At 36.2% G+C, this 27,748-nt stretch overlaps 1 protein-coding gene across 8 annotated transcripts in view; it reads left to right on the top strand.

Annotated features, from left to right (window-relative positions):
• DGKB (diacylglycerol kinase beta) overlaps positions 1-27,748 on the top strand; it is a 249,659-nt gene that overhangs the window by 145,606 nt on the left and 76,305 nt on the right. For all 8 annotated transcript variants that reach the window (XM_063303710.1, XM_063303708.1, XM_063303712.1 and 5 more), the window contains one exon: positions 22,181-22,271. In XM_063303710.1, the coding sequence (XP_063159780.1) occupies positions 22,181-22,271 (91 nt within the window). The remainder of the gene's footprint in view (positions 1-22,180; positions 22,272-27,748) is intronic.

Here is a 27,748-nt window from a genome sequence, read left to right as displayed (position 1 = left end):
CCACTACAAATCTGCAATATGGATTATTTTTGTCTATTTTTAAATCAGATGGATTGAGTATGCTTTCCTTATTTTCTTTATCTTACTTGAATTTCTTTTTCTGAGAAGGAAAAAAAAAGGAATAAGTAAACAACAAGCAGGAAAATATTGCCTTTACGTTAAGAATGACCAGTTCACCGTTTGAGTTTCATGGAGATATAATGGGAAAGACTACAATTCATTGCAGAATTAGACACAGACAGATTAAAAAATTATGTGGTTGTAAGTAGACTATGAGAGCCGGTTTGGTGTAGTGGTTAAGGCAACCAAGAGACTGTGAGTTCTAGTCCCACCTTGGGCACAAAGCCGGCTGGGTGACCTTGGGCCAGTCACTCTCTCTCAGCCCTAGGAAGAAGGCAATGGCAAACCACTTCTGAAATCTTGCCAAGAAAACTGCAGGGACCTTTCCAGGCAGTCGCTGAGAATCAGACACAACTGAGTGGCAAAAAATAAAAAGAGAATACAGTAAAGAGTTCCAAAGCAACATACATAGGATTACACTGGGACTCCTATTAAAATCAATGTTTTAAGAGATGTGCTCTGTTTCTCACCTTGTGTTTATTCACTTAGATGCATAAAACACACATGTTAATAATTGGAACAGCGTCTCCTCTTCCTCTTCGTCTTCCTCTTCCTCCAAGACCATTTTCTGAAAAGTAATTTTTAATGCTTGTTATCAGCCTCACTTAAAAGCAGGAGGGCTGTTGAAAGCTGCATATTTTTCATTATAATTATCACTATAAATCAAGAATAACACAAGATTTGCCTTTGTGTTTAACAGAATCAGCATTTTATTGATTATCTTCTATAATTAATAGCATTTGATTCTGTTTTCTCTAAAGATTTAGTATGAGATCATTTTTTAAGACACTAAATGAGTTTGACAAAAAGGAAGAATCAATAATGTGTTGATTAGCAGTCTGTTTGTTATAATATTGGATGTTTCCCCTTTTTCCTGTAGCAATCCTGGTAGAGGTTGAAGGTCATTGTTACCTCCTGGTTATTCTGCTTTCTTTAAATGGCTGATCCTGCTCTGTTTAACACTGATGGATTCACTCAAATATCTGTATGGATTTTCTTAGTACATCTTTAATCTCTTCTCTCTTTGGTCTCAGTTATTCTCTATGAATAGTCATCAGGGCTGTTACCAAAAGGAAATAAATTGCTAGATCTCATGTAGCAGATTTTGATGGCAGTCTCACCTGTTGATTCTTCCTTAACAAGGTAACTTCAGTTTTAAGTCCAGATTCCTAAAGCTGACTTAAATAAACATGAATGCCTTGAGCACTGATGGTGAGCAGGAGGGGGCCCCTATCCAGGGGGGAAAACACATGTGTAGTACTGAGGAGTTAAGCAGCCATTCAAAGAGACACAGATCAGACCCGCCTTAACTTTTGGGGTTTATCTGTCTGGGTTTTTCCCACGCTTCTTCAGTTTGTTAGGATTTTCTGTCTAATGTAGCAGTAATAAAACACTAGAGACCTATTCCTTGTCTCAGCGTGGTTTCCTGACTGTTAGGACAATGAAGCATTTTAAATTCTGTATATTTTGTTTCTATTCTGAAACTCAGTGGAAAAGTAAGAAACTCTTAGTGATCAAATGCCATTGTTGGGTGTTTGATCTGAAGTAATCTTCTTTACCGAAGAGCATTATCACTTCAAACAAAATGGTAGGAGATAAGTCTGGAACCATCCATCTTTGGTTCAGACTGAAGTGGAATCAGGCTTTTGTCAGCAAGAAAAAGGGCTGACCCAGAATGTAAGATTCAATGTCTATGAACAATAGCAGCAATCCTGAATCTGAAAGCATTTATGTTCAACTGCCTCAGAACAAATTTGTTGCAGCTGCCAAAGATTTATCAGCAGATCCAAAGGAGTAACACTGAATCTCAGCCCTCAGAGTACCAAAACAGTCAATGTTACAGGGCAGCAGGATTACAGGTGTGGGAATCAGCCAATAGAAGATCTAAGAACTCAGGGCCTAGGGATGTGGTTGTCAAACAAAGCAAGCATGATTTCTGTTGACACTGATTATAACAGTCCAGGAAATAAAAATATTACCTGCAGCTAAACCATATTGAAATCTCTGGGTCTAATTTCTGAGTAGTTATATCAGTAGTTATATCAGAGCCATTGGGGTATAGTGATTAAGGTTAGGACCAAGGACACCCAAGTTCAGTGAAATTTTGCTGTGTGACTTTGAGGTAGCTGCTCACTCTCAGGCCAGCCTACCCCACAGATAATTATTAGAAAAATTGGAGGAGGGAGCTCTACATGCATATTCTATTTTGAGTGCCTGTGGGTGGGGAGTGGGGAAGCAGGATGTAAATCTAAATATAATGAATAAATATAAAAGTGAATATAAGTTTGTGCTGTAATATGTGTCCTGGCTAGTGGCAAGGTCAATACAGTATATTATATCAATCATAATATATTGTTCTTAATCCAGCCAGCCATCCATTACATTTTTTAAAAATATATTTTTATTAAATACCATAATTGCAATAGTAAAAACTAATACAAGCTATAAGAAAAGAAAGAAGAGTAGAAAGAAAGAGTAAAAGTGCAAAGGAAAAAAAAACCTGGAGAATAGAAAGAAAGTGCAAATATAGAAAAGAAAACAAAATATATAAAGGAGTGACTTCTAACCTTCATCACAACAAGTATAAATTATGTAAGTATAAAAGTTTTCTCTTTCCAGTCATCCATTTCAGATACATGAGTTTAGTGTTTTTTTTTCCTCTTATGTACTACTAAACAAGCTATTTTTGCATTAACCAGTGGAGGGGAGAGATTGCATAGATGCATTCTTTAGAATATGTCACTTTTCAGTATTATGAATGTATGTGACTTATGGACATACTTGCATGGACTGATAAAAACCCCTTTAAACAGACTGCGATCATTAGAATTAGGGGTTTCTTTTCTTTCTTTTACTTACAGTCATATATTCATGTTTGAGCATTTGATTATTTGTTTTCTTAAATGTTTTAAAAGTTATATACGACCAGGTGTATTCATTCTAAAACCAGTGGTGATAATCTCGCTCAGCTTGAAGCATGTGAATGTTTTGTTATTGTTGTTGACTTCTGTGTGTCTAAAATGCTTTTTAAAATGAAAGCTGTAAGATATTCTGGTATGGTCATTATGTGAGCAGCAGCCTCTTTGAATAGGTGTTGAATTTAATCTCCCCTTTTCTGAAGTAAAACTTTTCATCTTAGAATCTGGCCCACATTTTACTGAAGTAGGATTTTTCATCTTAGACCCTGTGCTCCACCTATTAAATCCTGAACAAGCAAAGGGGCTTTGGCCTAGAGAAGTAAACTGGGAAGTATATGAACCTAAAAACCACTGGAAAGACCAGTGGTCTTTAGCTCCCTAATACATCATTGATTTGACATCTGAAATGATGGTCCTGTAAATGAGAAGTACTTGTAAGCCAGCTATGGAAACCAACATAGCATAGATGCTGGGGTAATTTCATTATTAGTTTAGCAGCAAGATTGCTCCCCAGGGTCCTGAATCCAAGGTAACTATTGGATACAGGTAGTCCTCATTTAAATCGTCCACTCCTTCAGTGATCATTTGAAGTTACGATGGTGCTGAAGGAGGGGTACTTACAATGGGTCCTCATAGTTGTCGCCATCACGGCATCCCCATGCTCAAATGATCGCGATTTGGGCGCTCGGTGACTGGCTCACAATTACAACATCATAACGTCCTGCGGTTATGTTGATTGCCATTTGCAACCTTCACTGCTGGCTCCCAACAAGCAAAGTGACCATGAACTCCCAAGCTGCCTCTGACTCATCACCCAGGGAAGAGAGGAAAAGATAGGACCATGAGTCTGGGAAAATCCATCACCATTCTGGCCATAGCATCAAGCAGCTAGGGCAAGGAACCATTACATCAACAGACTGATATAGTGATAGCAATTCCATCTGATCCCTAGAGCCCAGCTTCTCAAACAGAGTTTCACCTCTGATTATCTGTGGAGCTGTGCCTCTGAAAGCCACCAGTGTTTCTCAGATAACTATGGCCATTTCATTATCCCTGCCCTGGAGTTGTGATTGGTATCATACTTAAAACCCAGGTAGACACATTTACAAGTGGGGAACATCCATATACATCCATCCAAATACCAGTGATACATGCCAAGTTGGCCCTGTTATCCCTTTTTGGATCTTGGTTGATGGAGGCTTTATTATAGGCAACTTGGCATTCAGTAGCAACAGCCATAAACTAGGCCACTGTGGGTGCAATAACTAGGCAATGGGACAGAGACCAGTGGGCTGGAATATGAAATTGGTATAAGATACTGAGTCTGCCTCCCCCAAGAGCAGTCTACCCCTGTGTCTTACCATATCTACCTATCACCACCATGATTTATTGTCTGCACCTCCCCACCTCCTAACAGACCAAGGCACCTTTGGGTCGCCACCACCATCACCACAGAAAAGATTGATCTTCGCTGAACATACTGTTGCTGATAACAAACTGAGAATCACTGCCAGCTCCATGGTGCCACTGAGTCTCCAACAGCTGATCAGTGGTGCTCCCGGCCCAGTGCTGAGTCACTGTTGCCACTCTGCTGCCAGCTCTCCACTCAGCCATGCTATCTCGTCTGGCTTCCTGTCCACAACAATCCTCCAAGCACATATTTCTCTTTGGCCACATGGGCAGCCACCCTGGAGACTCTAAACATCATCATCTCCTGCAGCCCTGCAGCAGCAGTCCAGGGTCCAGGGGTATACATAGACCCACCAAAACTTCCTTGGCCTTCTACAATATGCACACCCAACCTTCAACATTCTACACTCCCAAACTCCAGTGGCCCATTATTAAGTTTCACTCAGCTTCACTGCCATTACTCCCCACACACCCCAAAAAAGAGAAAAAAAATAAAAATGGGAGGACTATAATTTTATGCCATGAGAAAAAAAGGCAGAATGTGGGAGACAACAGCCTTTAAAGAATTGATAGTTTCGAAGCTCCATTCTTCTACATCAAGAAAGTTTTATAGGAAGTTTTGGGAAGCAGAATCCATATCCTATAATTTAAAGCGTCCTAAGAGTTCTCTGTTATTCTTGAGATCAAAAAGATAAGTGATTAATAGCTTTTTAAATACTGCATAACCTTTATAAAGGGAAACTATTGACAGCAGAAGCACTCTGCATTTGTCAAGTGGTACTGAATTGACTTTTATATATATTTATATACAATGAAACAGGATATTATCATTGGCTAAGAACACAGTATCTAACCATATAAACATTTTTCCCTGTCCTGGGTGGGGAGAGAATCACTTTGGTCCAATTAACATCTAGCTGTTAAGCTAAAAAAGCAGTGATTGGTTCTGACAGCTGTCTACTTCATAGCAGTATTTAACCAATCTTAAACAGATTGATATGAATGAATGAACAATTTGTATCATGTATGTATAACAGAAACAAGCAGTATCAATATTTTGTTCATTCTAATTTTATATGGAATTGGGATTTGGACCCCTTACAATTCCCCCCACCCCACCCCCATATCTGACCATTCCAATAATCCATCAACAAACAAGATTTGACCTAACAGTTCCTTCTATAATATAATGAAACTGTTTCATTATGGAATAGGTAGAATGGGATGTCATCATCTCTTAACTTCAACAAGTACGGCTGATAGATGCCTCCCATTTAAATGTACAACAAAGAGCTGAACTAGATAACGAACTTATTATTACTCTCTGAAGATTAGAGGTTACTCCCAGAAGACTGTAGTAAGCCAATGAAAATCCATATCTACTGGCTAAACAATAGCCAGAAGGCTGCCTGGAGATATTGATTTACTTTCTAGGCCATTTAGGCCTTAATGGTAGAGAAAAAGCTGAAGTGCTGTTTACTTTTCTGCCAGATCGACCAAACAAACAACCTTTTTTAAAACAGACTTTTGATTGATTTCGCTTAGAGGAATTAGAGGTGATTTATTTTTAAGCTGAAAGCAACTCATAAATATCTCCAGCTACATAGGTTCCCCATGAGTAAATGTTAAAGACAAATACTTATTGAGGAATTCTTTCCTTGCAAATTGATGGAGATCAGTTAATATACGCCTTGCTAGCTCCAGTGGGGTAAACAAGCCACCTTTCTGAGAACGTAATTGTATTACTTAAGGTTGCTGAAATGTTTTGTGAATTTTAGTCAATGGCAGGTCATACTTAAAAGAAATCACTACTATGGCCTCTTAGGTGAATGGGGTTTTTGGGAGAGGGGGTATGTACATTCTCCAAGCAATGTGCCAAACCAAAAATTAAAGTTTATACTCCCTCCCCTTATTCTCTCTGGGACATAAAAGGTGATTGTAAAATGAATCTAAATAGAGGTGTTCAGAGAACCTGATCAGAAGGGTAAAATGTGATTTGGAATGCCCATGGGCATACTTGTAGCATCTGTCAGGAACCAAATGCAGAGGGCAGCCATGTGAGCCCAGAAAAAGATTTGACACCACTGCTTTAAGGTGTTTCCAAATAGTACTAAATGCTGATGCATATCATGCATTACAAATTTCATGTTTCCATTTGAATCTAGATCTCTATACAGCCCATTCTGCTTAATGAAACTTACATATATGTAATCTGTAAGAAACAGAGCTGTTAATCACTAGAAAGAAATTAATTTAAAGAAATTCCTCTGATTTTATTGGTAATCTAAATATGTGTAAGTGCTCAGGCTAAGAGACAAAGTACTTAATGGACTTAAATTTTAGGAGGGACATTGGCTTTATACCTGCCCCACTAGATTGGGCAGAAGGGACACGGTCCAGATCCTATCTATCAAACAATGCTGTCTGGTAGGGTCCAGGAAGCATGCCTTCTCTATTGCAAAGCTTGCTCTCTGGAATACTATAACTCCTCCCCACAAGATTTGCTTGGCCACGACCTGTTGGCATTCCATAAACCCTAGAAGGCCTGGATGTTCCCTCATGCTTGGTGACTTGAGGTTGGGTGAGCCTGTTGAACTGATTTATTTTTTCTTAGTGTGATTGTTGTTATGTGAGTTGGGTTAGATTGCCCTTGGGTGCCAGTGTGTTGCTTTATTATCATTGTTATTATTTGCGTTTTTCTATTGTGTTGGTTTTTTACTTTATGTTTGCTGCCTAGAGTTGCAACGTGCAAGATCGGCAATTATAATAAATAAATAAAGTGGCAATGGCATGAGTAGTACCTACCAATACCAATATAGGAAACTGCTTACCTACCTACCAATATTGGAAACTGCACAATTGGTGCACAAGACAAATCTGCCCTACTGGCTGTGGCTGTTGCAGAGTGCTGGAAAGTGTTTGGCCTGAGAGATCAGAAATAAGACACCAGGCATTTCTACGAAAACAATTGTATTTAAACAAAGCATAGAACATAAAACGATTTCCTTATCCGGAGCCCTGGACAGGCAAATCCTTAAATACAAAGAATCATTTTAAAAGCTCTTACACACGGACACACGTGTTGAGCAAAGATGCTACTGAGCTGGGCGAAACAGAAACTGAAACCTTCTCGTGGCAAGTCCAGGCAAGTCCCCCAGGCAAGTAGTAGCTTTTTCTTATTTGGTCATCCTTTTCCACACCCCAACCTGAGGACAATTAAGTCTGACCTTCTCACCCTTAATTACCATGGATACTTGGCTCCTCTATGACTTGCTCTTTGCATAACAACCTGAAATACCAACAGTGGCAACCACTGCTCTTCAAACAGAAGCCATGAATCCAGCAGGACACTGTCAGCCCCACTAGGTAGACCAGACCAGGAAATCAAGTCCACCATCAAGGATATATTTTATCAAGGATAAAACTACTTTTATTGAGATTGGCTATAATAATCTTGCAAGTCTGATTGTGCTGTACCTCCTCCTCCTGCTTATACTTCAGTTAATTAAGGAGACATCTTCTGAGGTGCTTCCAAATGTTGTTTCAAAATGTTTCAGCCCCTTTTGCCTAGGTAATTGTTCCTGCAAATTTCCATCAAGATCATTTTCCTTACTCTCTGTAGAGCCCCAAAATTGTATCCAAGGCAGTGAAACCCCAGCAAGAACTAAGGATGGAAAATCTAGGAGGGCCTAAAACCCAATCAATTCTGTTTTGCTAGGTTTGAGCTGAAGTCTCTTCTTCTCCAGCCAGACCTTCAGGTACCAAGAAAGATTCCCAATATCAGCATTGTACTGATGATACTTAACCCTTGCTGGCAGATGACCTCATCAACTGGATTCATATAGATGTTAAACAGGAGTGGGGAAGGAACAGAGCCCTGATGGGCCCACAAAGAAGAGGACCTGGGCCAGATTCTTCCCCTCCTATCAATACTGACTGGAATTGGCCCTGGACAGAGGAGAAACATGGCAATAGCACCCCCCCCCTCCTGAACTGATCTAGGTGGATATCATGATTGATGGTATTTAAAGCCATTGAGAGATCAAGGGGAACAAGATGAGCACACCATTCCTATCCTGCTTCTGTCAGAGGTCATCCACAGGCATGATCAGTGCCATTTTGGTCCCATACCTCATCCTGAAACTCAACTGGAAGAAATCCAGATAACTTGTTCCCTCCAGGGCTCTCTGAAACTGCAGCATGACCACTTTCACAACAAACATCCCTAAAAAAGGAAGTTTGGAGATGGAAGGAAAATTGTCCAGCACAGGTCCAGAGATGGCTTCTTCAGGAGACAGCAAACTACCACCTCCTTAAGTGTTGTGGGGACCACCCCCTCTCTCAAGACACTGGGTATTTTGGGGGTACCCCTGCAGCTATTTTATCAACAAAGGTATGATTTATGCATAGAGACTATTTTGTGCTCTTGCAATAAACAGAATGGTGCCCGCCAATCTCACCTAACTCTTTAAAATATTGTTTTAATTAAAACAATTCCTGCAGTAGGCAGGGGATTAGATTAGATGGTATCTAAAGACCATTCCAAATATTATGAAATATTCCTAAACATTTATTTATAAAAGTTTTCATCAACTTTTTAATGTTAAAACAATCATGCAAGCAGCAATTGAACAGAAACCAGCTACGCTGAAAAGCAAAGCACCAAATTCTAGCTTCATATTTATTTATGAGATTGCCTTTGGCCCCACACAGCTGCCACTGGAATGGCTGAGAATATCCTGTGGAGCTAGTTTGCCCCTTGGAAAATAGATATTTTGTGACTTGCCATCTCCACCAAGGCAGCCAAACACTTGCATACTCTTAAAAGTACCAACACATCTCATCCAAATATGTCTTTTATGATTCCTGAATAAGGCTTGTGTATTTTGTGGTACAAATGCAATGTTATCAATATACAGTATTATTTTGGTCAAAGGCAAATAAATATTTTTTCTTAAGAACAAATAAATTTTATATCCCACATTTGCTTCCTTCTTTTGTAATTAGGAGTAAAAACATCTCAATATTAAAAAATAATGTTATAGTACTTCTGATCAGAATTTAACTTACTATTTAGGAAGAATTACAGGTAGATTAATTAATTCCATGTGGGACTTACTAAGAGCTGGCAATTCATAAAGAAGCTTTGTTCATTTTTGATTCTAAAATATAATAAGAATTATTTAGTTGGATTCTTTAGCCGCTATTTTTTCCCAGTTGAAAAGTGATCATAACCCTATGGAGAATTATAATAATAGCTTCATTAATTTAAGTAAAAGTCTGTGTCAGGTCTGCGTTAGCTTAGCAGGATATTAGAGGTAAAGACAAAGAAAATCGTTTTATTCCTCTGACATAATTTAAAAATGAAGTGTGAAGTTCTGTGACCTTGCTATAAAGTTAATAAGGCTTTCTGTTGTAAGTCACACAATTACGGAGATTTCCATACTGTGTTTCATTGATCCCATAAAACACATCAAAAGTAGTGAACCCAAAGCTATTTACAGAATTTCTTTGCACTTGGATGGCTTTACTCTATAGAAACTGCAGAACATTGGATATTATTTAATATGTATGTGGGACTGAATATAAGTTAACAGAGAATATCTCTAAGGAATGATGCACATTTACATGAAACACGGACCCTGCTCTATTATGTATAAAAATTTTTACAGTACATTGTCAAAGTCAATATGCATAATCTAGGGCATAAGAAACTCTACACAGGTGAAACTCTACACAACAATGAAACAAAGGGTGAGTGTACTGTTTTTAGGGTGCTGGAGAAGTATTAGGAAGAAACACATTCAAGTCTACACTAAGTCATGGAAACAGACTAGATGGGGCAGCCCAGTTACTATTTCTGAATGTTTACCAAAAGATGGAAATATAGTTATTTATGCTTTTGCTGACTTTGTTGTGTGGAAGTGAGAGTTAGGTATGTCAGTACAAAATAAAAATAAGTTGAAAGTGGTACTTAAGAAGTAAGTATGATTAAAATAATAAAAATAGGGTCAAGAATTAATGGGTACCGAGTTAATATGAATTCAAAACAAGGGTGGTGGTATAAAAGTATGTTGAAGTAGTTGATCACACAGAGACAATGAATGAGGATCAAATTACAAAGCAAATAATATGAAGAAAGAATGAATGGGTCAAGAAAATCACAGTTGCATGGAGTTGATGAGATCTTCAAAAAGAAAGGGTGAGAAGTTTAAAGAAAAGGCAATGTGGCTTACTATTTCTTACTTGCTTTCTGCGCTTTGCATAATATTCCATACCACAAAAAAGTAGCATTATCTCTCTCTCTGTGTATAATACGAATATACTAATATGCTTAGTAACAAGATTGCTTAGGAAATGTCTGCAAATAATTTACATGGTAGAAATTTATTATTAGAATATTATGGTCTATGCAAATGTCTGATGCAAATTTCTGTACATACTCTATGCCTTTATCTGAATGTATGGAAATTGCTTGTGACATGTAGCTGACATAGAGGAAGAAAGGAAAACTGAAGAAAAACATAAATACATGTTTAGTGTAAGAATCTACATAATCAAATGCAGCATACTTTTTCCCATCATTGTCCTCCCCCCACCCCTCACTCCTTGGTCTGGCATTTTCTCCTGCCATGTGGATAACATTTTTCCCCAAGATACTAATAAGTATCTTACTGTGATTATGAATAGTGGCATTTCTTTTTGAAGATAAAGCATCATGGATCAGAAAGTCTGTTCAGTTAGGCGGGAAGTCTCTTGTAAATTATTATCATTCAGATGCCACACTGCTGTGTAATTGCTGGTTTTATACCAGGTGCTGGTTTTATACCAGGTGCTTGAGTTTAACCTCTTGTTAATTTATGCCACTTCAGAATATCACTTTTATATAATCCTGATATACTGTATACATATAGCATTATACATATATATGTAACCTTTTGTGGACAAATCACTTTGTTTCCCACTGCATGACAACATAGTACAGGTGCATCCTAAACTGTATGTCTTCAGTGCCATCTTGACTTATAAAGCACATTCTAGTTTTAAACTGTAATCTAGTTCCTATTAAAAGTCAGTTGAAAAGCAAAATATATTCCTTGGCTAACAAAGAATATATTTCTGAGATATTCACAAGCTTGCATATGTCTTGTCTTGTCTTGTCTTGTCTGTATGTATGTGTGTATGTATGTTTCTAGGGGCCCTTTTTGGGGGGCTACCAGATCTGACTTCAGAAATACAGACAACCACTAAATGGAAGCAAAGAAATAGAGAAATTTCTAACACTTTGCTACCATCTACTGGTTGTCCTGCTTTTTCAATCCAGATTTGAGAAGGCTCCTACTCTTATTATCATTTATGGTAATAAAATCTGAAGTCCATTATATGATATAAGAAGCTGCCTTATACTGATCAATGAAGCTCAATATTATCTTTATTAATTGGTAATAATTCTGCAAAGTTTCAGGCAGGTTTTCCTAGCTGGGTCTCTGGGAGTCTGGTGGTGTATACATATACTGTAATATATAAATAGTCTAGAAATTATAGATGTGGATGTGACATTCTGTTAACTAGAGTTCTATAGAATAAGTGATGGCATTGTACAGTCGACATGTTAGTCAACATTGGTTTCCATCCTATAGAATATTCATGCTATAGGATGGAAACGAATCTGACTAAACTCTCATTCAAAACTCATCATTGTTAGGCTTACTTGCAACTAACTTAACCTGAACCCAGTTTATAGATTTCTTAAAACATAAGAAGCATAATTATATCTTCGTATCAGAGGTGTCAGAAATAAAGACAATATCATGCTTCTTTGAATCCCCTGAAGATGAGATGCATCATTTTACATTTTATCTGCCTTTAGCAAATAATTTTAAATCTCTGCAGAGAAGTTGCATGGACAATGGATTGCTTATTCTTTGATACAACCGATATATTTGCCAACTTTTAACAACTGATTATAATAAGATTAAAATCTGATGCTGCTACTTCCTTTCTTCCTTCCAGATATTTGCATTAGTAATTCTTTCCCCCTTGAAGTTCTCATGTTGTAGTTGTACAAATAAAATGCTACCGAGCAAATAGACAAATTTAATGATCCAATATAATTAGAACAAGAATTGTGGCAGGGTGAATTGCCCTGATTGACATGGAATGATGTAATGGTCCCAACGTTAAAGGGATGTTTGTTCTGTGTGCCAAAATGAGGCTCAATATCTATATGACATGAGAAGTTTTGCTTTGTCCTCAGTTAAATTACCTGGATGCAGGCACATCTACCTTAATAGCTGAAAATACATAAAGAAGGCAAATAAGTTAAGCAGTGGGGGAGAGGACTGTTGGTTATTCCAAGAGTTGTTGGTGGCGGGGTTGTTTTGTTTTGTTTTACTGTGGCCTAGAGATGTGTGTGTGTCATGGAGCAGTTAGAGGAGCAGGAGAATTGCTGAGCCAACTGGCTAGGCAGAGGACTGCAGATTTTGGAGGACCAAGCAGACATCAACAAAGATAGTTTGATAAAGGTGCTCGAATCTATGAAGCCCAGGAAAGAATTATTTGTCTTCTTTTCCCAGAAGTGAAAATACTGAGAGAAGCTGCATAAGTCAGGGAGGAAGAGAGTGACAGATAAGAGATGCTACAAAGCTCTGTTCTAGATTTTCTGCATAGAATTGTATAAATTTAGTTTTTTAAGGCAAGTTTAGTTTTCTAAGCCTTGCCTTAGATTACTACCTCATAGCATGACAACAATAAACACTGTACTTTCAAGAAGAACAGCAGAAGAATGTGTTTGCCTGGAAAGTTCCTGTCTCTTTTTCCCACTCTTTGAGGAATTTAAAGAATTTAACATGAACATAGAAAGGGGTTACCTTTGACTTCCCTTTTCTCACTTTAGATATTAGAAATAAAAAATGTCAATGATGAGCCTATTATTAATCTTTTCACTAACATAATTTTTTTTTCTGAAAACCCATTGCCATTGACCATTTCCTTATCTTTTCATATAATTCATTAGAAAACAGAATGGAGATTATATGATAGTGAAGACAGGACTGAGGAGAAAAGAAGAACATTAAAAGAAGTCATACAATCTTATTAATATATATTATATGCCACAATGAAATCATTTTAGCTAAGTACAAAATTACCTGGGTAATAGATTTATGAGCAATGAGAAAAGGATGTTTTTTTCCCAAAGAGAAATACTGTATTTTTTTAAAAAAAACCTGTATTTCATTGGAAAATTAACTCTCAATATTATCCAAACATTCATTGTGTTTCTAATTACCACATTATGACTGCTAACCAGGTTGCAAATAATTAGTTGTCAAGAAAAATCCATTTGAAGTTGGAAAGTCATCAAGAATGATTTCTCATATGTTAACATATAACTATTACCAGTTCTAAAATGTGTAACTGTAAGAAACAAAAATTCTTACAGAAGTATTTTACTCCAGACAATTTGCATTGCATCCTGTAGTATTAATATGCTTGAGATTTATTGCTTGAATAAGATAATTAAATTGTAGCAGACGTACAGACAATTCTGGGGGGCGGGGAGCTTGATTTAGATTTAGGGATAAAAGAGTTATACTGTCTGAGTTATTATTGAATACAGAGTAACTTTTGTCTTATCTTTGCCTTCCCCACTAGAGGAATTGAATTACTTTCAGTATTTCTAACTGCCTTGGGCAATGGGAGACAATCCACTGGGAATGCAATATATTGGGAGGGTACAAGGTTCAGGAAGGCTGCCCTAATCCTCAAAATATTAAAACAAGGGGAATTATTCAGTTTAAACAGATTACCTTTTGAAAGTGATTCCTTGTAGGTAAATTCTATCTCATTTCTGCATTAATGTATGACAGCTTTTTAAAAAAATCTGTACAAATATTCACATTTAAAAACCTAAATTTAAATGTATTTTATTTCAAAATGTGTTTTTGATACAAGTTTTGAGCAAAAAACTGCACCATAAAATTTTGAAAGTGCAGAAATTAAGCACATGGATCTGGGAGGTACAGATCACATCTATTTTATTCATTTATTCATTTTATTTTTATCCCGCCTTTATTATTTTTATAAATAACTCAGGGCGGTGAACATACCTAATACTCCTTCTTCCTCCTATTTTCCCCACAACAGCTCACCTGTGAGGCGAGTTGGGCTGAGAGAGAGGGACTGGCCCAAGGTCACCCAGCCGGCTTTCATGCCTAAGGCAGGACTAGAACTCTCAGGCTCCTGGTTTCCAGCCCAGCACTTTAACCACTAGATGAAACTGGCTCTCAGATTTCACCATCAAATTCCTCATACACATTGATTAAAGTTATATCCAGGATAAATATTGAAAGGAATATGAATTTCATGTCATTCATATAGTGTGTATATATATATATAGAGAGAGAGAGGGAGGGAGGGAGATGATGGCTTCCAAATGAGGCAACTGTCTATGATGGAGGCTGTATCAGGGGTTACACAAAAATCTTTTCTATATTCCCAACCTGCACAGCCACTTTTCCAAAATATTTCCTTTTTTACCTCTTATAAGGAGAGGAGAAATAATCACAGAGAGGGTAGAAAGATCCAAATATCTCCTAGATCAGTTGGATACATCCAGCAGAGTACTATGGAATTTGGACCACTCCAAGAAATTCTATCTATGTGCCTTGTTGTTTGAAAACCCCTTTATTTTTGCAATATGACAATGTTCATCTAGTGATAAGTGGCAGGTCCCTATGTACAATGTGACTTGATAGAAAGGGAGATGTTATTAGTCAGATGGATAGTAGGCTTGGCCTACTGTTTCAAAATTCAGTAATATACTTAACTTGCTTTCAGGTACATTTCTACATGTGCTAATACAGCACCTATTAAAAAGACAGTGTATAGGTCTTGTGCTCTGTTTCTAGAAACCAGACTTGTAATTCTTCTCTAGAATTTCTTAGCAGTGAAAAATGGGAGATTGCAACAATATGTAATATAAGGAAAAGATGAAGAGGGAGGCTTTATAAAGAAGATGTCAAGAAAAGATGGTGAATTGATTTATTATGATGCAATAAGAATTTAAACTATGAGTGGACTTCTGGGGGAGGCATGGCAAACTGAAGATGTCTCTGCAAAAGCAGAGCTGATGACTGTGGCCTTAAGACTGTTAGAAGTAAAAGGAGTGAATATAAAGTTGGTTTATTTGATCAAGGTTAAAATAAGTCATTTATTTGCAAAGTTCTGGCAACCTTTATGGATTTTTGCTGACACCAGGATTGAAAAGCTGATGTTTTATGGATTTGTTTATAGATAAGGGATGGGATATGGGATGAAGAGATATCTGTTTGTAATCTTATAAGGGATGAATATTTACTAAATGTATCTACACTTGTTGTAATGAAGGTTGGAAGTCGCTTCTTTATATATTTATTTTCTTTTTCTTTATCATGTTTTCTTTTCTCTTTTCTCTTTCTCTTTTTTCTTGCACTTTTTATTCTTTCTTACTATTATTTTTCTCTCTTTTAGTTTGTATTAGTTTTTACTATTTTAATCAAAATCCTTAATAAAATTATATACAAAAAAAGAGAGAGAAGAAGTTAAACTAAGAGTTAAACATCATGGTTGGAGTCTTCGATTTATCTTTTGAAGTATTTAAGATAACAGCATAAAACTTTAAGGAAAGAGTTTTTAAACTCTCAAGAAAGGCATTATATTCGGTGCCCACTGAATTTCTTCTCTAACATGTTCTGGACATTTCATTTTCTCTCTATGGTAATACAAAAATTTAACTAAATTCTTAATTTCTCAGCTGCTAAGTGTTTTGCTATTTATACCTCATTTATCTGGCTATATTGAGGTAGGAATCTGTTTTTGTAAACTTTCAGCTTGCAGATATATGTATTGTATTGTATTGAACTATTGTTCAATTCCTCCTTCAGCAATGGAGCAATTAAAAAAAAATCTACAACCTTGGATTGTCAAAAGAACAAGGAAAAAAAATCCTCTATAGCTTGTTTTCATTCAGCATAGCACCTCTCTTTCTTCAATATACAATATAACGCCACCCCCTACCATGTAAACAAAACTACAAGGAGGGAAATGACACTTTTAAGTCCCTTCCCTAAATTTAACTTCAAAAGTGCCTATAAAATATCACTTTCATACAAACTGCCACTCTTCTGCAAAAAACAAAAAACAACCAAGGTTATAAATGCAAGGTTTTTATTTACCATTTCTTGCCAACCTCTAAAATCTGCTCTAGTTTTTTTCTTTTTAAAAATCTGTCTAAAATTTGGCAGGCTTAACTCTAGTAGTGCTGACAACTTTGCCATAGTTTAATGTAATTATGCTTTAAAAATGTAAGTTATTAAAAGTACCTTTTTAAAAAACAAAGGTCAAAATTGAAAATTACTGGTTGGAACAACTATATCTGCAAATTTCAGTCAGTTTTGTAAAAAAGCAAAATGGTCATTTGCCTCAGAATGAAGTTCTGATTTAGATCTAAATCAATCAGTCAATCAAATCTTTATTTCAGTCATAGATCAGCATAAAATACAATCAGGAAAAGTTACACCCATTTCAATAATAACTCTGAAAGTTATATGAAATATAACTAAAAGCTAGCATTGCTAACATAATACTGTAGTATTAAAACTAAGATCTCTCTATAAAAATTGTTAATACTAAGACTATGGACTAAAGGTGGGGAGGGCTATGAAGGCCACAGAATGAGTGTAAAGACAGATAAAGATTTAAAAAAAATAAAAATAAAAGAGGCATTCTGAGTGAGTTTACCCATGCCCAGTACCCTTAATTATCTGTTGAATTTTAATTGCTACCAGGCAACATTGAGCAACATTGTACATAATAAACAGTCCTTTACCTGAAAAGAGAAAATCAAGAAAAAAATTATTATGACTATAACACGTGTCAATAAATGATGAATGAAAGTTTCTTGACTATAGTGGCAATGGAGCAGTGTAAAAGCACATATGTGGTGGTCTCAATAGCATTTGTGCTTCATAGACAGGGCACTCATGCACATAAGGACTTTGCTAAATCTCACATTAAGAAGTGAGGAGGTTAAAACATCAATCCTGGTTCTGAGAAAGGGTCTTGCTCGGCAGGAGGGGCTAAAGTAATTAAGCATCTGCCCATTTCCCATCGAAAATACATTGTGCGAGCTCTAATGTAGGCTGGAGTATGGCTGACCTCATTCCAGAATTCCATATCTAGGACCTTTTCTCTAATGATTCTTTTAGCCTGAATGTATTCTAAAAGAAGCAGTCGCTCATAACAGGTAAGTTTCCCCAGAATTACTTCTTACCATGAAGACTGAAATTGGTTTGTTAGGGCGGATGGGAGAAAGTGGCATTTGAGCCAATAGCTGAGTATTAGCAGCCATGGTCTCACCTCTACTTTTTGAAGATCTAAATCAAATGAGGAAGCTTCTGAAGTAGTACAAGTGGAATTAGATTGTTTGAGAAATATTCAAAGCAGAATCACAGTCAAATCACTGCACACCTATAATTTCTTTGGATATATGATGAATAAAAAAGATGAATGAACTCATGGGCAACTGTTTTTCTGCCTCAGAAGTTTTGAAGGGATGGCTTGCAATGAAAACTCAGAACAGAGGTTAATCTGTACTTCTGTTACATTCCTGCCAATTTCCACTGCTCACCCTTCAGTTCTCCCATCCCATCCTAGTCTCTTACCCTAGATGGAAAATAAAGCTTCTGAAAGCTTCTTCCAGATGTGTTGGACTAGAATCCACCAACTTTTCAGCTTGAGGAAGAGTTACTTTATGGGATTTTCTAAGAAAAAACAGCTGGTCCAAATATTCGCTTTATGACTCTGACATTTTCTGAGGAAAGTAAGTTTCTCAGGGGAAATTGTTAATCTGTAAAGTTTCATAATTTAAGGATTTTCTGTTTTGCAAGTATCCCTGGGTCAAGGCCCAAGTGTTTAAAAGAATGAGGAATTATAATTACATCATCAAGTTCTTTAAATGCTGCCAAATTTAAGATTCTATAAATTAAGTAATTACTGTAAGTAAATCTGTGCAAACAATAATCTTGAGAAGATATTTTTAAAAAAGCATTTTGTTATATGATCTCATTTGTCAATTCATTTTGGACAATAATCCATAACTAAACTCATCATTATGTACAGTATTTAAATTCTCTTTCACACATTGTGATGCAATACGCATGTGTTCATCTGGTGTATAATAAAACATTTATTATTTCCATATTTAGAATCAGGGCAATTTTTTTGATGGTGATTATATGCCATCTAATTGCTTAATCAGAAAGGTTATATAAAATAGTTTTAACAGTGGGGGTTTTTTAAATTAACATCTTAATGCAAAGCTGCACCACAGCCTACTTCAGTAGTGAAAACCAAACTGGCTTAATTTTACCCAATGTCAATCACATCACCCAAACCTACAAGAAACTTTGATGAATATGACTTTGTATCTTTTGAATGTCAGGTTAACTGAACTAAATATTTCTTTAATATGCACATTTTTAATTTTAAATTTTTTTTTGTTTATAGTGAATCATAGCATATAGCATTTCAAAACTGAGGGCATACTAACAGGTGGAAGACACCTAACAGACACCCTGCTTGGGAAGAGGCATTTTTCATGTCAGACCATTGAACCATCTAATTCAGAACTGAGTAGTAACAGTTCTCCAAAAATCTGGCTGAGTATTTTCTAGCTCCACTTGCATTGCCAATTGTTGAATTTGGGATCTTTTGAAGGTGAAATATCAGGTCTACCACTGAGGTAAAGCCCTTTCCATAATATGCTAGTCTGTCTGTATCTTGATGGGTGATAATCTGTGCACTCCTAGTCATCAAACACAGTGCTTGACAATTTAGAATGTATTCCTAGGTTAGTAATTTTGGAATGGCCACTTCAGAGCAAAGCAATTACTTAGTTTTAATTTAACTATCCATTCTATTTATTGTAATTGTATGCGAAGGATTGGGATAGACCTGATAGGAGTCAGAAAGTTCCACTTACTGTATGCGAAGCAAGGACTTTTAATAAAGTATTTCAAGTACATCACTGCCTTTTTATAAGCAGAAAAATAAACACACGCTAAATGACCTGTAATGTGTATAATTTGTATAAAGTTCAATATAAATAGTCTTTATAGAATGCACCAACACACATTATATATAAGGTGATGTAGGATTACAACAGGAAAATGTAGGCTGTCAAGAGTTATATGGAAATAGTAGACATAGAGTAAACCAATAGAATATGCAATTGGTTAGAAAATGTGATTTACTTTATAGAGAAGTATAAACATTGGAAACAGTTATGCAGTTTTTTAAACTGCTTCTGTCTGAAGCTTTTTGCGTTTCCTGCTTGCTAAATATTGTATAATGGTGCAATCTTTTTCTAAACCTTTTTGTAAACTCTTCTACTTTTGAATATATTCTTAGCCAGTTTGGGCATATTTAATCATCACAAATTATTCTGATCCTGAAAGTATCTGCAGTTGTTTTCTTGTAAGGCTGCAGTCTTACACTGGATTCTTAGTAACAGCCACATTAAAAAGTTAGTGCTGTAGTACACCTTATATTTTCCATAGCTGATATAAAATAAACTATGTGCATTAATCTAACAGTGGACAAGTTGGTACAAATCTACTTGAGTTCAAAACATTTATTTCTTAATAAAACATTATATCAAAAAGAGATCATGGTGAGATATTGGAATGAAATTCTCCATATCACAGTTTTGTCTCTAGAAATACAGTACTTCTCATGGACCATTTTCATCATTATTTACAGGAGAAATATTCTGTTTAAATGGCCTTTTTTTAAAAAAACAACAAAGTTACAAACATAGGAAAAATCCTATTGAAGTAGGAATGTCATCAAGAAAAATGTCAGCCCATAAGGGTAAAAGAACAAAGATTTTAGTTGGCCAAATTGCTTTAAAGCTATTTGCCACTTAAATTGACTTTCCTAGTTAGCTTTGATTCCTGGGTACAGCAGCAGAAAAGTTACAAGCCACTATTATGTTCAGTAACAAAAAATGTTTTCTGTCCTTTTAAATGAATATGTAAGTGGAGAACATACTACTTCATTTGAAGGTTCTGATCTTCTGGGAAGTAAAGTAGGTCATTCCTAAAAATGATTGAATCTCTCTTATAATTATTAATGGTATGCTGTTTCTTTTTATATGGAGCTTTTTGGAATTTCTTAGAAATGTCCTGGATTGGGTAGCATAAAGCCCCACCAAGAAGTGGCTAAAAACAGTTGTGAATCTTTTAACTAAAGATAACCAGATTTGGGTCAGTTACATGTGGGCCACAAGGTGGGGGAAGAGCGCTCATTTTGCAATAGCAGAGGGAGTTGTATAGAAATATTGCACTAGAGTAAAGATGTACTATGATGCATGCCTTTACCAAGACCAGTGATTAGAATATTAATACATGAAATGCCCTTTACTGTACAAATCAGTATTAAACAGGAAGTACATCTAAAGCATCAATTTATTAGTACTATTAACTTCATTTGCATGGACTGTAATAACACATGTATGCAAGAACAAAGGATTGTTCATGAATTCACATTTATATAAAGTCCTTTTCCATTCAATAATTAGCTCACCAAATCCTAAACTCCATTTTAAAGCAGTAAATGGAGAACAGACACAACCAACTAGTAAAGTTTCACCTGATCACAGATTGACTTATATAAAAGTATATTTGAAACATATGTAATAGATACTACATTTAAGATAATATGCAGTGTTTTTATTAGGTTTTTAAGCAGCTGAATTGGTTATAACTTTTAAAACATTCCTGTTTTATACTCTCTTACTGAATTCAATTTCTAATCAATATCTCCTTACAGCCAATCCTTTGAAAATATGGAATGCAGAATTTTTTTTCTTTTTAAAATACTTGTCATAATGAAAATAAACCACAACATTTGCCTAGGTATGATTACATTTTATTCCACTCCACTTATGCTGATACACCTTGGAACTAAGTTTTGAATAGTACAGGTAGTCCTCAACTTACAACCATTCATTTAGTGACCGTTCAAAGTTATGATGGCACTGAAAAAAGTGACTTGCGACTGGTCTTCACATTGATGGCCATTGCAGTGTCCCTGCGGTCATGTAATCAAAATTCAGGCACTTGGCAACTGGCATGTATTTACAACGATTGCAGAATCCCAGGGTTATTTTATAGCCATTTGTGACCTTCCTAGCCAGCTTCTGACAAGCCAAGCCAGATTCACTTAACGGCCATGTGATTCACTTAACAACCACAGTGATTCACTTAACAACAAAAAGGTCATAAAATTGGGTGTTACTCACTTAACAACCACCTAACTTAGTGACAAAAGTTCCAGTCCCAATTGTGGTCATAAGTCGAGGACTTCCTGTATTAGAAATAAAATTAGATGGGATAATGCATAAAACGGAAAATAGTAAGTTTGAAAGGCCTCACTTTATTTAATCAGCAATTGCCAAAAGCCCTGAGAAGTATCTAATCTATCTCTGCTACAAAACCTTCTTTTTGTACCTGGGGGGAATCTATCTCCTGACAGTCACATTTAAGTTTTTGAAAATTATGAGCTCATCCATTTCAGAATGGGTGTCACTTGCTATAATCCTTTATGACAGAAGTCAGGATGCTAACTTGTTTAATGTTCAGCTATTGATGTTTCTTTCTTTCTTTCTTTTTTTGGTCTTCATATTTCAGAATGAAGAATAAATTTTGGTATTTTGAATTTGGCACTTCTGAAACTTTCTCTGCTACCTGCAAGAAGCTGCATGAATCCCTGGAAATAGAAGTAAGAAAGCAATTGCTGTGTATTGTTCTAGCTAACATAGAACTATATGTTAATCCAAACAAATATGACACACCTATTCGAACTGGGAAAAAATCACTACAAATAAAAGTAAAAGTGGGAATAATGCCAGTTCAAGACATTCAGTTAGGCAATGAAATGCACTTAGTTTTGATGTCCAGCCCACACAATTCAGTTCTCTTTGTTGTAGTCCTAAATACTGGAATAAGATTCATTTTAGTGATTGCCAAGTCATACTGTAAAAAACAGATTCATCTTATTTGTCTTTCTACTGATCCTATTTGTCTACCTTTATCTATTCATTTAAAATATTTTACATTGTGTGTACCATGCCGTACAATCCTAGGCCATGTACATAAATAAAAGAATACATGTAAATACAAGAAAATAAAACACATAAAACAACAATAAACATATAATATAACTATGTCCATGGTCATCATGAGTTCTCAAATGTCAAGTTAAATACCAAGCAATTATTAACAAAGTTGGTTCATGTTTTATCTGTAGGGTGAGGGCTCTCTGAAGATTAGGCTGATCAAGTGAATGTCCACAGGATGTGGCACAACTAGGAGACTCATGGATCTCTACGGAGAAGGCAATCTCACAGATACTGTGATCCCAACTGTTCAGGATTTCACAGGTTTACGCCAAAACCCAGAATAAAATCTGCAATTACTCAGTTTCTTAAAAAAATCAGAAGGATATTTACTAGGAATACCATTCAGCAAGATGTATACAGATAGCTACATCTTGATGTAAATATTTAATGAGGTTGAATTTTCAAAAAGAGACCCCTTAAATAATTCTACCATCAGATTTTGATGGGAGAGTTAGCACCTTTTAGTTTCTTCTGTTACTACTGTATACTTAATGATAAATTGGCCCTCTATACAGACAAAGTCACTTAATAAAGAGGGATATTCTACCTCCAAATGCTTTCTTTAACCTTTAAATCAGGAAGGTCTATAAGTGAATAGAGCTTTAAAGGTTATAAAATTCAGACTTCAGAAATAACCCAGACCAATTCCCTTCACTTCAACTATTTTTCTTAAACACAGACATACCTGTGATCTAGAGACAATAATGTTCTTGCCAATTTCTAGTACTGCTTATCTAAATAACATTCTTCAACCTAGCAACCTCTAGGAGTTTTAAAACTAAAAGTCCCAAAATTTCCACCTAGGAATTTTAAAGGTGGTAAGGTTTGATTTCCTGCTTGTTCTTTGGGTTGTTTAGTATTATTTATTTATTTAGTATGTATGTATGTATGTATTTATTTATTATTTAGTATTATGTAATTATAATGTTATATTTTGTGTCAGCTCACTGCTAGTAAAGTAAGAAAACTATGTTAATGTTACCCTTCTCTGAGGAGGCCATAGGTCAGTGTCAAGATGCAATGCAATGGTATGCTGCATAGAGACCAATGAAGTAACACCAAATCCAACTAATAAATCCCATAAATAGATAAACAGTTTGTCACTACTCCTGAACGGGGTACATTGCAGCTTGAATACTTACAGAAATACAACAACTATTAAAACATCCACAGTTAGCAATAGAAATAAAGTAACCCCCCTAAGGTAAAGGTAAAGGTTTCCCTTGACATTAAGTCCAGTCATGTCCGACTCTAGGGGGCAGTGCTCATCTCCGTTTCAAAGCTGAAGAGCCGGCGTTTGTCCGTAGGCACTTCCGTAGTCATGTGGCCAGCATGACAGTCACAGAATGCCGTTATCTGCCCGCTGAAGCGGTACCTATTAATCTACTCACATTGGCATGTTTTCGAACTGCTAGGTTGGCAGGAGCTGGGACTAGCAACGGGAGCTCACCCCGTCATGCGGATTCGAACAGCTGACCTTCTGATCAGCAAGCTCAGCAGCTCAGCGGTTTAACCTGCAGCACCACCGCATCCCTAACCCCCCTAAAACATATAAAATAAACCAAAATCCTGACATCAAGTTACAAAAGCCTCTTTTTCACTTGCTCCCAGAACTTAAAGTAGGAGCTAACCTCATCTCTAGTGGCTGGGCATTTCAGAAGTCCAACACTGCTATGGAAAATTGAGTTGAAAATTCCATCTCATCACATATTTACATCAAGATATATCTATCTGTATACACATGCACACCTTAAATAAAAATCTCACACTAAGGTTTTCAGCTATAATAAAACTCATTCTTGATGGCAGCAAAATCCATGTCAACCCACCGAAATTAACAGTACCCTAACTCATTGACTATTGAGGATTGAAGCTACAGAGGTATCATGTACTATATTATGTATCATGTATTAACAGGTGAAATACCCATAGGGGAGAGATGGGCGGTGAATAAATTTATAAAATAAATAAATAAAATACAGGGATAAGAGGGAATTTCTGTAAAAGGAGGGATTAATAAGGAGAGCTGTTTTTGCATTTTCTAAAATGGCTGAATTTAAGTAATTTAAATAGTGATATAGTTCTTGTATAACTTCAACTATGAATATCAGATTCTGGAAAAAAAGAAAGAAGAATCTATATTCCAACATAGGAAGCCTAATCTATGCATTTAGCTTGACATTCGTCTGTGTTCATTGGGCTGCTTTCCTGATTTCAGACATGTACACATACATTACTGCTTGCAAGATATTTTCTGCCCCATAGTTAGCGAAGTGAGAGAAAAGTTGGGACTTTCCTGAAGGAGTATTAATGTAGCCCACAGTTTCGATAATTCTAAAGAGTGATTACAAAACCTTAGCTAGAAAACAGGCAGCAGGGCAAAGGGGTTATATTGCAAGAGAGCTATTTTGGATTATGGTTTTTGCAGGTGGCAGTATTGCAGCTGAAACTCTCCCCATGACCCGAGTTTGATCCCAGCGGAAGCTGGATTCTCTCTTGGGCAGCCGGCTCAGGTCAACTCAGCCTTCCATCCTTCCGAGGTTGGTAAAATGAGTACCCAGCTTGCTGGGGAAAGTGATGACTGCAAAGGCAAACCACCCTGCTATAGTCTGCCAAGAAAACGTCGCAAAAGCAGCGTCCCCCTAAAGGGTCAGACGTGACTCGGTGCTTGCACAGGGGACCTTTCACCTTTCACAATACATTCAAAGGTTCTCTTGGCTAGAAGCAGTGGATAAATACAATGATACCCTCCAGAGAACTAACCTGGGTTGCCAGAGCTTGTATTTTTCTCTTACAGAAATAGCCAGAAATCTGTATTCCCTTCCCTTTTTCATTATGGCCTTTTTTTTTGGAGCGGGGGCGTTGAGGAAGAAGGGAACAGAAATATATATGAAACATTATTTCAAAGATTCAGTACAATAGGGTTGAAGTTTGACTTCATGTGTAACTTTCTCAGGAATCAGTGCAAGTTCACACCTGCTTTTGAAGGAACTGGCACAAACAGTGATGCACATTAATTTGACAGACTTGCTCACTCTTCTTCCTTTTTTTTCCCCAAAAGCAAGCATGTAAAGCCCCATTGTTAAAAATCAGATCAATTAGTTTGAGAACTGACTATAACTGCTGTTATGAAAAAAAAATACAAAAATGATATTGAATATGTTAAAGATAGAGTAAGTTGAATATAATCTAATAATTAAAATATTAGATATATTATATGGAGACAACAGCTATCTGAGAATATAATAGACATTTGTGTTTAATATATAAGAAGATTTAGGACAAATAGCACTTGTTTGTAAAATCATATATTTATGGAATTCACTAATGCATAGTTTGGTAAGGTTTCTGACTTAGGATTTAAAGCATTATCTAAAAACCATCAGCCATTAACAGGATGGCTTAACTTTCAAACCTCGTGTTTTACTGAAGACTGGTTGCTGGGGACAGGACAATTGCAAGGAAGCAGCTTGTGAACAAGTATGGCATAAAGTGTTCCTTGAATCACCTGATGTCCATTGTCTGACAAAACTCTGAACTGACTTCAGTCTGAGCCAGCAGGGTTTCCTTATAAGGATGGGCAATATGTAGCTGATGTTGCTGAGCAGCACTCCACATTAGCTTGGGCTAGAATAGTGAGTCATTTAGAATGATGGAAGTCCAGTCCAACATATGGGGAACCACATGTTTCTCACCTTGCCATTTGATAATGTTCAATTATAGACTGCATTTCTGTTGTTTTAATCATACAATAGGTTTCATTTTCTACAGACTTTTTTGTTTACATGAGAAAGGATGGATGGGTGGGTGGATGGATGGATAGATGGATGGATGGACGGACAAACGAATGCTTGTAGACACCATCATATTTATATTTACCAACACTTTGCTAAATAATTTCTATACTTTATATCAAAAATAAAAGCAGTAAATATATAATACAGTTTTGATATGTTAGCAAAATGAAAATAGATTTGTACAGAAGTTCTTCTATGTCTGAACAAAAGAAATTCTTCTTTACTAATTCTGAAAGTAACTCATCACAGCATGATTCTGAGGCCTAGTGAAATAATTGTCTTAGTGTACTGCCTGCTGTGTTTGATATTGAGTGAAAATGCTCCCTGCACCATCTTATATCACAATTCTCCCTTTATTTAAATAATTTTAGTCAGATGGAGGGGGGGCACAAGACCTTTATAAATTAACAGCAGGGAAATACCAAAGGTGTCAGATTGCATATTTATCATCTTTTTCGTGTAATACTTAAATATGTATTAAGAAGTGACTGACATAAATTAGGCAGATTTCTGAAGCCACAGGCTGTGGCTTGTAGAGGACCCCCTTCGGCTTGACATTTCATCCTTGTCAAAGATCAAATTATTTTAATTTAGGCTGCAAATTATAAGGAATGAAGACTTCTTTGTGGGAATTCCCTGTGGTAATCTGACTTTTGTTGTTACTGCTGCTTGTCAGTGTGCAAAAGATATAATATGCATGCAAATAAGGTTAAAAAATATGTACTATCTAATTATCCAGCCAGTACATTCCACTTGAAGACAGTGGGAGGCCTGACACACAGTATGTGTTTGATTCATTGAGGCCTGCAGGGTATTTACACAAGATTACTTTTAATTATGAAATTAATATCTGTTTATCAAGAATGTATAGCAGTAAGTGAGTGTACACATGTGCAGAATTTTTAGTAAAAATAAATCCTCTCAATACTTAACACCTATATGACATGTAAAAAAAGTTTGATTCTAATAAAAAAATAACCTGTTACTAAAAACACACACACATGTGCTTCCACTATACAACTTTACACACTTTGTTATCCATACAGCCACGATGTGTCTGTGTTACTGCAGGTGTTAGGAATAAATAATGAATACTATATGTAGATTTAAACTTTGTGTGCAGATTTAAACTTTGATTATTAAAAGCATATTAGAATCATTAACTGTTACTATGATTATTGTTGAAATAGTAGTACAGATTAAAGTAACTGGCAGCCTTACAGAGGCTGTTGGATATCAGGTCCCATCATCCCTAACTGGCAAGACCAATAGCATTGTGA

Source organism: Candoia aspera, chromosome 4 (genome assembly GCF_035149785.1).
Source record: "Candoia aspera isolate rCanAsp1 chromosome 4, rCanAsp1.hap2, whole genome shotgun sequence".
NCBI lineage: Eukaryota > Metazoa > Chordata > Lepidosauria > Squamata > Boidae > Candoia > Candoia aspera.
Note: the sequence above shows the minus strand (reverse complement) of the source record. Positions and strands in the feature narration are given on the sequence as shown.